The 15,126-nt window shown below is 39.6% G+C and overlaps 1 protein-coding gene across 8 annotated transcripts in view; it reads left to right on the top strand.

Annotated features, from left to right (window-relative positions):
- ITGB4 (integrin subunit beta 4) overlaps positions 1 to 15,126 on the top strand; it is a 74,224-nt gene that overhangs the window by 47,533 nt on the left and 11,565 nt on the right. For 6 of the 8 annotated variants that reach the window (XM_060764665.2, XM_060764664.2, XM_060764667.2 and 3 more), the window contains exons 21-34: positions 404 to 507; positions 696 to 754; positions 1,241 to 1,264; positions 2,203 to 2,351; positions 3,320 to 3,499; positions 4,809 to 4,957; positions 5,847 to 6,051; positions 7,255 to 7,415; positions 7,840 to 8,020; positions 8,548 to 8,685; positions 9,432 to 9,614; positions 10,363 to 10,494; positions 12,750 to 12,971; positions 14,367 to 14,537. In XM_060764665.2, the coding sequence (XP_060620648.2) occupies positions 404 to 507; positions 696 to 754; positions 1,241 to 1,264; positions 2,203 to 2,351; positions 3,320 to 3,499; positions 4,809 to 4,957; positions 5,847 to 6,051; positions 7,255 to 7,415; positions 7,840 to 8,020; positions 8,548 to 8,685; positions 9,432 to 9,614; positions 10,363 to 10,494; positions 12,750 to 12,971; positions 14,367 to 14,537 (2,058 nt within the window). The remainder of the gene's footprint in view (positions 1 to 403; positions 508 to 695; positions 755 to 1,240; positions 1,265 to 2,202; positions 2,352 to 3,319; positions 3,500 to 4,808; positions 4,958 to 5,846; positions 6,052 to 7,254; positions 7,416 to 7,839; positions 8,021 to 8,547; positions 8,686 to 9,431; positions 9,615 to 10,362; positions 10,495 to 12,749; positions 12,972 to 14,366; positions 14,538 to 15,126) is intronic. The other 2 variants (XM_060764669.2, XM_060764671.2) reach the window with 1 other exon arrangement.

The following is a 15,126-nucleotide window of genomic DNA, read 5'->3' on the forward strand; positions in this document are numbered from 1 at the left end:
TCCTGACACCTGTATATAGTGGCATACTGTCATGGTGCCTTTTGTGACATATCTATTTTCGAATACTATATATTAATTTGATGTTTTATTACAATGGCTCCCACCTGCCCAAAAGCCTGGGATACATTGAGTGTAACTGATGATGTTCAAATGTTCAGAACCTGTCACTTCTTGCTTCTAGCTAAATTGAAATAACATCACTATAGCTATTTAACATAGCGCACTATCAATCAATCATCATCCATGCAGTTTGGTGCTGATATCACATTAACTTTAGTGATATTTAAGCAGACATTTTGAGGGATTTGAGATTTGCATCGCATAAGTAAACTAACGGTCAGTAGATATGCAGCATGATTCTTTCTTGTTGACAGCCCTAATCAATTTGTTCTCTTGATTCTAGTTCAATATGGCCTGTCCCTCAGATTGGCCCGACTCTTCACCCCAAACCTTGCAAAACCACATAGCCGTGAATGTGAGCAACTGCAGAAGGATGTGGAGGAAAATGTAAGGAAAAAAGTTTGCTTTTGGAAAATATAGGGAAGAACACTACACATGCACCTTATGTGTGGCTCTGTTGAACATAACAGGGGCCTTAGCATGAAACACTAGTCTGAACACTACATGGAAGGGTGATGGTGGTGGGGTGGTCCTTATGAACTACTAAACTAACAACATGTTCTTTCTTTCTTCAGCTTAATGAGGTTTATCGAACTATCCCAGGTGCCCACAAATTCCAGCAGACAAAATTCAGGTGAGTGACTTTGAGTATATGATTGGGGGGGGGGGGGGGGTTGTTGATGGCTAGCATGCCAAGAAATTGTGACATTTCAGCAAAAAGAATGAATACAAGTGAGTGAAGAGATCAAAAACAAGGTGGAATTGAATCTTGGATCAGCCTTGCATTAAGAGAACTGCATCTTCTTGCACTTGACAAGGAAAGTCAGTTACATGGAAGAATGCATTAAGTAGCAGGATTAGAGCTCTCATCCCTACTTACTCTCATATCAGGATTTGGGAAACTAGGTGTCTCTTCAAAGGTTGTTGGACAGCATATGCCATTATCCCTCAGCACTGGATATGCTGGGGTGGAGCTGAGAAGAATTTGAGTCCACCAATAGCTAAAGGACCATCGTTTTCCAGTGCTCCACTATTGAGACATACTCAAAGTCATAGCTAAGCCATTTGTCATTCCTCCAATTGTCATTAAAATTCTTCATTGCATCTTATTTCTTTACAGGCTACAGCCAAATGCTGGGAAAAGGTAAGCAAAAACATTAATGCCTGAGTCTGCTCTCAGGTGAGGATGTATTGGTACTTTCCAATTTATGCTTATTCAGTGAGAGATTTCATTTGCTATTCAAACACATCCTTTTACAACATTACCACGAAGTTCTTACTGCTGCCTAAATCTTTGCATCCATTTTTCTCGATGAATACTGGGAGGTACAGATAGACAATTCCTTCTGTGAGGGCAACATATTCCTTCCTGTGTCTTCCTGTGACAATATGCAGCTGAGAAAGACAACTGGGGGAACATTTGTTTTAGGTCCATGTTGTCCCTTCAGCTGTTGTTTTAGGCCAGTGTTTGGAATTTCAACTCCCAGAAGCCCCAGCAAGCTTTTCCAATGGTTAAGAATTGTGGGAGCTGAAGGCCAAAACACCTGGAGGACTGCAAATTGTGCAGGCCTGTTTTAGACCCATGTCCCTTCATAGTTACAATGGCACACTACAAATGTTTTTTTTGCAGAAGTATGGGACAATCTTGCATTAGTTCTCTTGCTGCAGAAAGTAGGAAGACGCTTATGCATTGGAACTACAGTACGGTCCCTCTATTTAAGGGAGATGTGTTCTCAGCCTTTATGAAGACATAACAGCAAACCCTATTGAAATGAAGGCTTTCTAGTCTCAGATACCATAGAATAGTGCATCTAAAGATGTATAGATTAGAGTGATCATATTGTGTCAGAAGTGGATAAATGAAACCATGGGTACTGATCAAGTGGATACTGTACTTACAAACCAATGGTTGAAAATGTGATGCATTTGAAAACAAGGCACACATGAGACATGGATGTGCCTTGCTTATAGCCTGCTCTTCAGTCTGTGGGCGGCGTTGCCTCTTGGCTCATCTTCCAAGGGGACACATGAAGTACTAAGGAGAGAAAACACACTCTTTCTTTTCCCCTTTCTTTTCTCCAGACAAGACCATACAATTGTGGACACTGTGCTCCCTGCTCCCCGCTCAGCTAAGAATGAGATTGTGAAAGTGACAGAAAAGCACGTTGCACAAGAGGCTTTCAATGATCTGAAAGTGGCTCCTGGTTATTATACTGTCATTGCTGATCAAGGTAGGTGTTGCACTTTGCTTTGTTCTCATTGTGGAAATAAGCTACAGCAGTGCTTATGTTAAGCTTCTCATTGCGGGAGGCAGCTGATGAGGGCATTCTGATGTGAAATGTTTTCTCATTCAGTATATGATCAGTCCTTCATGAAAGTGGAAAACTCTGATCTTAAAAAGCCACTTTTTGAACTTGAGGTAATATTTTTATAGGAATCTCTATGTCTTCCAGTGTGACTTCTGCCAGAAATGGACCATAAATTTCTATTTGAGAACCTGGAACGACCATATTAATCACATCTGTGAATAATCAAATCCACAAAAGTTATGCTCACAAATCTGGAGGAAGTATTTCTTCTTCTAATGTGTCAGGGAGATAACCGTTTTGAATTGCCTTTCCTCGGACAAATAGTTTTAGAAAAGTACACCCTATTTATTTTTATTTAGGAGCACTAACAGCCAGAGCAGATTATATGCTTAGCATGTTTTTTTAGAACAGATGCTCCCTCAAGAGGTGAAAGTACATCCATTTGTCATAGCCTCAAAGATAAAGCTAGTCCAGCCTGGTGTTGCTCGATGGCCGCATTTCTCATTTTTGCTCTTGGACAGCTCGCCCTTAAGCTTGTCACTATACAACAGGTGATGCTCTTAATTTTTGTGTCACATGTTTAACATGCTTTGTTTCACGTTTGGTCATTGGAAGGTAAGTGTGAGTGTAATTTTTAAATCAGATTTGACTAATATAGGAGAGAAAATGGATTAATTTAAGAGAATATCCATTTCCTTTAATGCCTGGTTAGCCCCTCAGTCATATGATACTTTTCCTGCATTCTGAAAGAATAAAGCCTAAACAGAGAAAGGTTTACCACTTCATTACTGACCAGACTTTGAGTAAAAGTTGAGAGTTTTATAAAAAAAACTCTTATGGCTCTAAAGTTACTTTATCTTTCTTCCCTTTTTTGCTGTGCTCCCATCCAGATGCCAATGGCCTGGTAGAGTTTCAGGAAGGAGTGGAGCTTGTGGATGTGCGGGTTCCTCTCTTCATCAGGGAAGACGATGATGATGAAAAGCAGCTGCAAGTGGAGGCCACAGATGTGCCAGTGGGAACTGCAGAGCTCCGACGTCGGCTGGTGAACATCACCATAATAAAAGAACAAGGTAAATATGTGAGCAGCATAATGGTACACAGAGATTATCAATACCTTCCCTCCTCTGCTCTTTCTCCCAATACCAATGCATTAATCTTGGACAGTTTTCCCAAGGAATGTTCTTGTTGCTGTAACAGACTCAATGAACACCCCTTTTAAACCAGATGTCTCCTGTGAAGTAGGTGTGGGAAACTGCAGGAGTGAGGCCCAATTTTCACCACTGTGCCCACTTAACAGAGTACCAGCTCACCAAGGCCCCAAGCCTTCTGAACTAAAATAAGATTCTGCACGATTCCCCTCCCCCCACCCAAAAAAACCTAAATACTACTGCTCACTCAAGACACTCACCTTGAAAACCCCACAGGAGCCCCAGCTGTAATAAACTGAAAAATTTCCAAATCAGAAACAGGAAGCAAGCTGTGTTACTTCAAGTCTAAATTGATCTTTCAGGTGAAATTTTTTTTGGGGGGGGGGGGGAGATTTCAAGGTATGTTGGGGCAAAACCACTGCTTTTTGTTACAGTATCTAGCTCTTAGGGTTGGACTCCCTCAGAAAAATATCTAAAACAAATTAGGCAATTGATGGCTTTGTGAGGGAAATCTTCTTAGGCTGTACCTTCCTCACATTTGCTGTGAAGCAATATACATAGAGAGACATCCCTAACGTGTTGCATTCACTCCAAATGAGCACAACGCCTCTTGTGGTTTTGAAATTTATATTACAATTACAATATATTATATATATTGTGGTTTTGAATTTTATACCTACAATCAGGTAGATTATTTCAAGTGGATTGAATCTAATTGCAGACTGATTTTGTACAAATTAGCTATAGTGTTAGGTCACAACAATGTGGTAATGATCTGAAGAGGAAGTTGTGTTTGAAAGGGACTATAATGGTACCCAAAATAGAAAGATATTATATACATGTTCTCAAAGCATACTGATTTCTGCTTTAGTGAAATTTGCTCTTAATGGGACTTTGGGCTTGCCATGTGAGGTACTATTCAAGTACTTGATGCATCCTAGCATATGCCAAGAGCAAAGGCACTTAGAAATGTCTGTTACTTTCTCTACTTTCTCTTAATCTCCGTGTTACTAATGTGATGTATGTTTCTTCATTCACTGTCTCTGTAGGGCTGTCTACACTATTAATCTGTCTTAGATCTGGTTAGTAACAAAAAGTTAAACCAGTTAGGGTAATTCTAAATGCGGTTTTGTCCTACTGCAACAAAAATTGGTTGCAACAGATCAATATTTTGTGCTAGCATATGTAGCTAGATAACAGTAGGAATGATGACAACTCTGCCTCTCTTTAGCCAACAGCATCATCAGCTTCCTGCAGCCAGAATATACCTACAGTCGTTTTGACAAGGTGGCTAAGATTCCTGTTCTTCGTGAGATATTGGACAATGGGAAGTCTCAGATAACATACAGGACACGAGATCTCACTGCCCAGGATGGCAAAGTAAGGACTGTGAAACTCTCATAGGGACTATTGTTGTTATTGTTATTATTCTATAACAGTGTTGAAACTTGCCTCGAGTCAAAGGGAGAGGCAGGCAAGAAATAATAATAATTATTATTCATTGGTATTCTCCTCCCCCTAAATGCATATAAACACATCAGTAAGAATAAATAAAAGTTATGTTAAAGTAATCTATATAATTAAAATCATTTAAAATTCATTAAAACTCAAGATAAAAAACTAGCAGGACAGCACACACTTGAAAGTCCATTTCAGTCAATTCCTGGAAGCTCTCTTGAATGTAAGAGTTTCATTTGATAGTGGACAGGAAGCCATCCAAGAGAAGGAGTTCCAGATGGGAACAGCTACTTAGACAGAGTAGAAAGCTTTGTTAACAGTGAGTACACGTAGGTCTTTGGTCATTATTTGTTATTATGTGCCTTCAAATCATTTCTGACTTATAATGACCTTAAGGCAAACCTGTCATGGATTATCTGGGGCTGGGAGTGTGTTGCTTGTCCAAGGCCACCCAGCTGGTTTCCATGGCCGAATGGAGAATCAAAGCCTGGTCTCTAGAGCTGTAGTCCCTTCAGGGAGAAGAGGTGGGATATAAATAAAGCTTCTTCTTCTTCTTATCATCATCATCATCATCATCTGGTGCTCAGACCAATATACCACAAAAATATCCAGTGTATAAAGGCAAATTTGGATTCCTTCTAGAAAGTATCATTTGGAAATGAACCTGCAATTTGAGAAACCTGAGTGGTAAAAGTTCTCAAAACACTTGGAATAAATAAATCTTCAGGAACAGAGAACATACCAATTGGAGATGTTGAAAATATTTTCATTGTATCATTCATTCAGCTTTCCCTTCTACCCCTTCCCCTAGGATTACAATTTTGCAGAAGGTGACTTAGTTTTTCTGCCTGGGGAGAAGCGGAAGGAAGTGCAGGTGAAATTGTTGGAGCTGACAGAGATCGATGCTCTTCTTCACAATCGGCAGCTGAAACAGTTTGTGGTGGATCTAATCAACCCCAGGTTTGGTGCAAAGGTTGGCAAATACCCACAGACGATGGTGACAATCGCTGATCCAGGTGAGCTTTATCTGTTTCTGATGACAAACATCATTTTGATCCCTCAGTATGTGCCATGGTACCTCAAGTTTCAGCTTCAATAGACAATAGATTTCATTGGACAAACATGGCTACCAAATTTTGTTCTGGTTAAAATAGGAAAGTTGATATACTTTGAACTTCCCTCTAGATTTAGTCCCTGATCTACTAATCCAGTGTACTAAAAAGAGAAACAGAATGTTTGCTTCAAGCACAACCTCTTCATTTTCCCGGGAGCTTCAGTTGGGTTTGCTGTCTCTTGCCGGCACCATGACATTTTTATTTTCCCAGTTTGTAGCAGTGTGTAGACATAATGAGGCTTTCTCTTTGACAGTATACATTTGATGTTTCATCCTTTGCTGGGATAGGTATCATAAATAGATTTTGTCATTGTTATTACATTGCAAGATTTGGGGATGAGTGAGAGGATGAGGAAGTGACAGAATCCTCAAATAGGCTATATTTGTCCTTGCAACTGATAAAGTGGATTCTAGTCCATAAGACTTTACCTCATAATACATTTGCTAGTTCCTATGTTGCCACAGCACTCATTGTTTATCACATATGCCTGTTATAAATAAGAATATTATTATAAAATTATAAATTATTTCATACTGGATTTTATAAGCATTTTCATTTTATGTTCATTAATAATGACATATACTATTCTATCGCTTTACACATACTATTCTATTACTTAAAAATAAGTCATTATTACTTTTAATATTCTCCAAAATCATTATATTGCACATTATCCTGTATTTTAATACTTCTAGAATCCAGAACCCTGTCTCTCTTCTCTAATTCTTATAAGGTTGTGAGTTTCCAAACTCTTTGTTGTTGTTTTAAGCCATACTTATATGTATTTAAAAGAAATTGAAATCTTTTTAAAGAAACCGTTCAGATAAAAATATTATGTCAGAAACATCCCCAAAGTGTGTCCCAAAATATTTCTGGACTGCAACTCCCAGAAGACCCACCCAATGTAGCCAGTGGTCAGAATTTCTGTGTGGGCATTGTAGTCCAAAACTGTCCTGGGACGTGCCAATTTGGGACTTCCTGTCCTACTTAGATGCATCTTTCTTAAACAAAGATACTGTTTTTGTGAAAAGCAAGCCTTCCTGAATCACTAAACACCATATAAGCAAGAGAAAATAATTTGCCTTCTTCTTCATCTTCTTACAGAAGCTATAGGTGAAGTGCCACCAGCAGTAAGTACACGTCAAATTCAGCAGTCTCCCAAAGGCTTGCTTGGAGCCCCACTTAATCCAAATGCACAAGCATTAAGCTCTAGGAAGATCCGCTTCAACTGGTTACCTCCACCTGGCAAACCTGCAGGATACAAGGTATGGAAAATCAAGCCATGGGGACTGGCAAGCTTATAGTTTACAAATGGGGAAATGCAGTCATGGTTGATCTGTGGTCAGGACCAAGGTACTTATCATATAACATTGTTATAGCACTATATTTCCTTTTAACTACCATGGTAACATTTTGTGGAATTCTGGGGTTTGTAGTTTCATTTAGTGAAGCCAAAAGCTCTACAAAGTGGAAGAAAACAGACTCAGCTGCAGTGTGTAAACACTGGTGCAGCAATCTGGACAAGGAGTGGCTCTTCAGAAATGTATGAGCATGTGGAGAGACTGAATAAAACTATGGATAAAGCTTGTGTTTTAAACTGAAAAATGTACCTTAATGCAGGAGGGCTTCAAATCATATCGGAATTGATGTTTTTGGTGATTTAAGGAGGGTCTTCTCCTTGAGTTATAGGTGAAATACTGGATCCAAGGGGACCCAGAATCGGAGGCCCACCTGCTTGATTCCAAAGTGCCATCTGCAGAGTTGACCAACCTGTACCCTTACTGTGATTATGAGATGCGGTCTTGTGCCTACAATGCCCTGGGCGAGGGACTTTACTCTGAAGTGGTCCACTGCCGCACACTCGAGGAAGGTATGTTAGCCCATTCCAGCATGATAACCAAGAAGAAAATCTGAGTAGCAGCACCAACATCTGCAGGAACCAGATAGCTATGGAAGAAGCCCCCCAAGCCCCCCCCCCCAGCTACATGCCTGCAGAGGGCCATCCAGCCTCTGTTTAAAAGCTTCTGAGGAAGGAGCTTCCAGCACACTCCAAAGCAGAGAGTTCCACTGCTGAATAGCTGTTACAATCAGAAAGTTCTTCCAAATGTTCAAGTAGAATCTCCTTTCCTATCATTTGAACCCATTGCTCCTAGTTTCCAGGGCAGTAGAAAACAAGCCTTGCTCCCTCTTCGTTATGATATCCTTTCAGATACTTAAACATGGCAAACCCCTCTTAACCTTCTCTTCCACCTCTTTAAGCCACTGGCTGCGAGCTTGCACTGAGATGTTACCAACCTGCATCCAGTTCGTTCCCTATCCCCACGGCTTCCACTGCATTTGCTGTACTCAGAGCAGTTGTTTCTGATGAATAATTATTTTGTTTTCTTCCTTTTGTAGTTCCTAGTGAGCCTGGGCGTTTGGCTTTCAATGTAATCTCTTCTACGGTGACACAGCTGAGCTGGGCTGAGCCTGCTGAGCCTAATGGGGTGATCACAGCCTATGAAGTTGGCTATGGGCTTGTCAATGAGGGAAACCGTAAGTTAGTTTCTGTCTCTCTGAAAGCTATGGTTTTGATGAGCCAGTTACCTTGGGTTGGTTTATTCAGGAATTTAATTCACAATGCATGTTCAAAAAGGAATGGTTGTGGCTGTCATTCTTGGATATTCAGGTAGGGTCAAAGTAGAGGGAGGGAGGGGAAAAGAAGCTTTCAGAAGAACGTAATGCTAATATTTCCTGATTCAAGTCAATATCAACTTAAGGTTGCCTATGAATGAGAACAGCCTCTGTAATATAGGGTTTGATTGTTCAGCAACAACTCTGAAGACTAGGATTTTAGAAACTCACTGGATTTCTATGGGCAAGTCATACCATTTCATTCACTATTAGCTTGTCTACTGTCAACAAGGCAATGAAATTTGACCTAGGAAAGGATGAGATTCCACTCTAGTCAACCCTAATATAGCAGTATCTGGCGCTCAGATACATTTCAGGACTAGAAAAACTGAATCCAATTTTACATTATTATTTCAGTAGAATGGCGAGGTCTTGAATACTTGCATTCAAGCCAAACACACACACATTAATGAACTCCCTTATTTGAATTGTTACTTAAAACTTTGTATTAATAGGTTCACCATGAACTGCATTATTGTTGAGATGGTACTTTGAAGTTATCCTGTCTTTAGCTTCCATCATACAAAATCTGGTTAGTATAGAAAGCAATAAAAACAGTTGCCAAGAGGTGTGAAATATTTCAGTATGTAACTTTTTTTTTTTTGAAGGACCTATTGGGCCAGTAAAGAAAGTCATGGTGGAAGACTACAAGAAGCGGATGGTTCTGATTGAAAACTTAAGGGAATCTCAGCCCTATCGCTATACAGTGAAGGCTAAGAATGGAGCTGGATGGGGGCCTGAAAGAGAAGCGACTATGAACTTGGCCACACAACCTAAGCGCCCTATTTCCAGTGAGTTATTATAATAGCTATATAGTTAAGATTTTGCGGTGCAGAAATGTTGTATTTTATCTGAAATGTTGCTCCTTTATTCAGAATACTCAAGGTGTGTCTGTTGTGGCACATTCTGCGAATATAGTGTACCAAATATACCAATAGAAAACATATTCTGGTATGAAGTTATGCTGTTGTTGTTGTCACATTTATTTATACCTTGCTTTATTTCCCCCTAAAGGCACTCTAAGTAGCTTAACATAAAAGTATTAGCATAACCATTTAAAATATACAAATATACAAACATTAAAACAGGATTAAATATAAACAATATTTAAAAATTCCCAGTTATGTCACAAATGTCACAAATACTGACAATAGCCTACTAGCTTATTTATATTGCTAGTAAAATGCATAAAGCTGTTGGTCAAATTATTGTTGTTGATGCCCTTGCTATTATTATTATTATTATTATTATTATTATTATTATCTTTATTTTCTTTAAAAAAAATTCCTTAGCTGGGCTATCCCAATATGAAACTCTAATTCTGGTGTTTTCTCCACACTTTCTGTTTTAAAAATGGATCTGCACAACTGGCTATTTTCCCCACTGTCTCACTTAAACTATTTCCTATTTAAAATAGAATGCCATGCTTGAAACATTGGAGAAAACAGGTGATATGTCATATTTAGGAGAAAGAGTAGTTGTGCTCATTCAGTATGTATCTATAAATTGGCCTTAATAATGTTTTCTACCTTCTTGCAGTTCCCATCATACCTGATGTGCCCATAATCGATGCTGAAGGTGGAGAAGAGTATGACAGCTACCTCATGTACAGTGCAGATGTCATGCGCTCACCTAGTGGTAGCAAACACCCCAGTGTCTCGGATGATTCTGGTACAGTTTGCATTGCAGCAATTTGGGGCAAAATGGTGGTGGTTTTCTTTTTAAAATGTTTTTCCTCAAAGGCTTAGAGAATGAAGAACACTGGGAAGAAATCCACTTCAAAGTTAATATAAAACTGTTTGGATTTATTAAAAAATACATTTTGTCCCTTTATTTTAAGGGAAGCACACCTCAAACACCTCAAATCTCTGCTTGTGTTTGGGAACGTATGATCCAGTAGGATTCTCCCCCTGTTCTTCAGAATTATAAAAAGAAACTTTCCTTTGAATATAATATTCAGTGAATTTTGTTTATCCTGGTTACTGTCAAAATATCTGGTAGCCACATTGTATGAAGATTTCGTGTTTCATTGCATCCGGTGGATAAAATTTCAGGAGTAGATACTCAATGTTAATGTGTTTGTGATCCTGTAAGCTCTTTCCATAGCTATACTTAAACGTGACAAAAAGTGTTGGTCATGGAACTCCTCTCATCTGGATCAAAAAGAAATCTTCTGTCACAGCCATGAGACAGTTCACAACATCACCTTAACCAATTAGAAAACTTAAACTTAAATAGATTACCCTGATTCCAACCACAGTGTTAGCATTATTTATTTATTTAAAACATTTATATTCCACCCTTCTCACCCCGAAGGGGTCTCAGGGCAGAGTACAACATACAAATGGCAAACATTCAATGCCGGGACATGAATTCATTATATGCATACATAAACATTAAAAACATTTGAACATAATTGATTTTGTTCTGATACTGCATTTTCTTGGTGACATCTGCTTTCATAATGTAAGAATCACATTGTTTGTTTGTTTGTTTGTTTGTTTACGATATTTCTATCCTGCCTTTCTCGAACCCGAAGGTGACTCAAGGCAGCTTACAACCAGGCAGCCATTCGATGCCTTAACAATCTCTTCACGACACTGTAGACTTAGAGAAACCATCCAGTTAGCTTTCTATCAGTCTATCAAACTCTCTTTTAAACCATTTCAAGAGGTTGTTCCTTCTAGAAATGATCTGGGCACTGTGTGTTTTCTCCCAAGCATTGTCTTTGTTTTCCCAGAGTAGTTGTACCAGAATAGCAGTTCTTTCCCTTTGCTATATTTCAGAGGAAAAACCATCTATGAGTATTCCTTGCCTAAGAAAACCTTGCAAAATTAATGGATCTGCCTTGAAGGCACTTACACTCATCTTTCTCCAAATGGGGAATCCAAGGCAGTTTACAACAGATTTTGGAGTTGTCTTGTATATAATAGTTTTATCCAATTATCCGTTGTTTTGCTTGTCCATATACTTGAACTGGCAATTCCAGCTGCTGCTCAAGATTAGTAGTCGTCTGGCATTGTCTTTAGGTTAAGTCAAATGTGGGCTGCAAGAAAACCCATAAAAATTATTGAGAGTCCTTCAGGGGCCTTCCAGCCTACTCCCTCCTCCTATTTTACTGCATCCCATACTGTCCTTGGAGTGTGTAGGAGGCAATTTCACCATGTTTTATGCCCTTCAGTTGTTTTAAGCATCAAAAAGATCTTTCCTTACCCAGAATTTAAATAGAAACTAACGATTCAAGTTCATCTTATAGTTACATTGAGTTGACCTATTTGAACTAGAGGTTCAGTTTATAGTAAACACGCATGATGTAGTATTGTCTTCTTACCTGGAGCTGCATGCATAAATTGAGAACTGACGGCAGGGGGTAGTTCAAAAATACACTTCAAACCAGGAGGGTATTTGTGCATATATCTTTTTTGAAGTTGAGAAACTATGAGGGTCCCATGATAAAGTCCCAAACATGTGGTGTTGACTTGCTTTGCTTTCTTTAATCCAGTATTTGAACTGTTTCGTCGAGAAGGAGGCCACCCCTTGTCTTTTGCACTTGCTTTCTGCTTTGCTACAGTGCTATGGGGGAAAGTCATAACTTGACTAAAATTGGTGAGAGCCAGTGGGTTTTACACATTTCATTAACCCACCCGACTTCCCCATGCTTAATCAACTCTTGTAATTTCTGGTTGTAATTTGAGTACCAATTCAGTATGCATAGTAGATGAGCCACACCAGGTGACATTCACAGAAACAGAAAGTGCTACTGCAGAGTGTTTTGCGCAATTCCAGAAGTCCCTGCCAGGAAGTGACTAAAAGAAAGAGCTGCAGGTGGCTTGCAGGTGGTAGGCTGCCTCTTTTGCATGCCTCCTTATCGCCTCCTCCTCAGCCTTCCAGTTGTGCCCACGCCAGTACTTCACTTGTTCCAAAAGCCTCTAGGTGGAAATATGTGCAGCTGCTGGGGGATGAGCTGGACCTTCGTCGTGTCGCCTGGAGGCTCCCAGCAGAACTGATCCCTCGTTACTCGGACAGCAGCTGCTTTTCTTCAGACACAGAGGGGCTCCTTCAGGAGGATAACACTCCCTCTGTGCTAGTCGGCAGTGAAGCACCCATCAGCAGTTTGCCAAGAAGTGGGACTCCCCGGCCCCAACCAGGTGAAGGACGACTGCCTTCCTCTCTTCCTATAATGGTCCTGCCTCATCTGCCTCCAAGGGGCTGGACCCAGATTTTGGCCTCTCCATCCCTGTCACAAGCACATGCTCATCATGGTATTGGTTTCTGTGATGAAATCAGCTATCTGTAATAGAGTTCTGCTTGCAATATTCTGTTGCACTCTGTGTACACATTGCTCATTGCCAATGTAGTCATCAGCTATTTAATAAGAATCTGCTAAATGTCTATATCTACAAGAGTCATGGGTCCATTAGGGAATAGTAGTGTTGTACTCCACCCACCCTTCTACAGATGTCAGTGGAGACAGCTTTAGCAATGATAGTGAGCAAATTTGCTTCACCCGTCAGTTGGGAGATCACATTGGGAAGAATTTCTGCAGAGCAACCAAGTCATGGAAGAAAGACAACAATTACCAGTTCTGTGCAAAAGTGTCATTTTATTGCTGGATAACCTTCTGTTTAACTTGAATCAATGTTAATGAGAATGGGACTGACATCTGTGTTTTGGACGGAGTAACTTGGTACCCAGAATGGGAAGTGCTATGAGGATATTTCAGAGATCAATTTCTTGAAAACTTAGCATTGGTTTTTAGAACAAATAGAGTTCCATCTATGGGATGTTCGATTGTATAATCAATTGGTCACTCTTAATTTTCTAGTGTTTTTTTTAGCTATTCAGAACAGTCCAGCAGTCATTCTGTTAGCTTTATGTTTCTTCTTCTAGTACTTTGTTGTTTCCAACAGTGGTTAGTTTAATACCTGTAGGAACCCTCAAAAGTAAGGGTAGAAAGGAAAGCAACTATCCCCACTTCTTTATACATATCATATGGTGGAAACAAGTATCCATTATCAGAATATAATGATTCCATTTATTACAGCTAATACCTGTTGGTCAATTTGTTTCATGAAACAAATTTGCCAATGAAAGCCATAACTAACTGATTATGATTGTGTCTCACTCTTCTCCAAAGGCCTGGAAGCAAGGGTTTTTGTGAATAGTTTTTTAAAAAGTGGATTTGATTGTGTTAAGTTGTTCCCCCATACAATCACCGCAGTAGTGAAACATACAAAGATATCTTCTTACCTTTAAGTATCTTTAACATAGGTTGTAATTGTCTTCTGGATCCATTCAGTTGCTGAAGTATTGGTACTAGCTGGTACACTGAGGATTAAAATAGTGCGATGCTATAAGTGCTTCTTTTTTTCTTTCTGTAAGGCTAACTATAAATTAACATATTCATCTCCAACTTACAGCTAAAGAGACAAATAAAACCTACTGGGAATATTGCAAGGCATAAATTCAGATCTGTTTAATTAACCTGGCACATTACCCACAGATACTGATCAAATGGGATCTTCTTTTTTTTCCTTTTCCAGAACACATGTTGAATGGTCGAATGGATTTCAATTACCCTGGAAGTATTGGAAGCCTGACCCGGAACACGACTTCCAGCTACAACCATCTAAGTCCACACATGCACCATGAGAGAAGGGTCATAGAAAACTCATCTCTGACAAGGGAGTACACCTCAATGGTGTCTGGGCAAGGTAAGTGTTGAGGTGAATCTCACCCTATAACCAAAGCAATAATAATGTTCCCTCCAATCCTACATCAAAAATATAGCTGGCCCTCCACACTTACGAGTTTGAATTTTGGAGATTTGATTAATATGAATCTCTAGATTCTCCATGGTGACTCTGTGGACAACTTCTGCCAGAAAGTGCCCTGGAGGACCTAGAAGTTCCTAGGGAGGACACTTCTTTAAGAAGTTGCCAGAAGTTGACTGTAGAATTTCCCTGGAGAGATCTTCTTGAGGATAAAAAGTGAGTTTTTTATTCAAAGTTTTCCCACTTTTGCTGGGGTTCTGCTTCCACAGTCCCAACAAAAGGCAGGTACATTAGTATATATTTTTAAGAAACTCCTGTTAGTTAACATGAAACAAATATACACCAGTTCCAAATACTGTTTTTTCTCTTTCTTCCCCAACCACATCCATGTTGCCCATATGTGGCATTTTGGGGACTCTCCTATGGTTCTTGGCCTAATGAGAAAGAGCTAAAACTGACATGTTCCCAAACTCTTCTGTTTCCATTAGCTGGTGGGGCTGGCATTGATTCCTTTTCCTTGTCTATGTGG

Source organism: Anolis sagrei, chromosome 2, assembly GCF_037176765.1.
Source record: "Anolis sagrei isolate rAnoSag1 chromosome 2, rAnoSag1.mat, whole genome shotgun sequence".
In the NCBI taxonomy this organism is placed as follows: Eukaryota; Metazoa; Chordata; class Lepidosauria; order Squamata; family Dactyloidae; genus Anolis; species Anolis sagrei.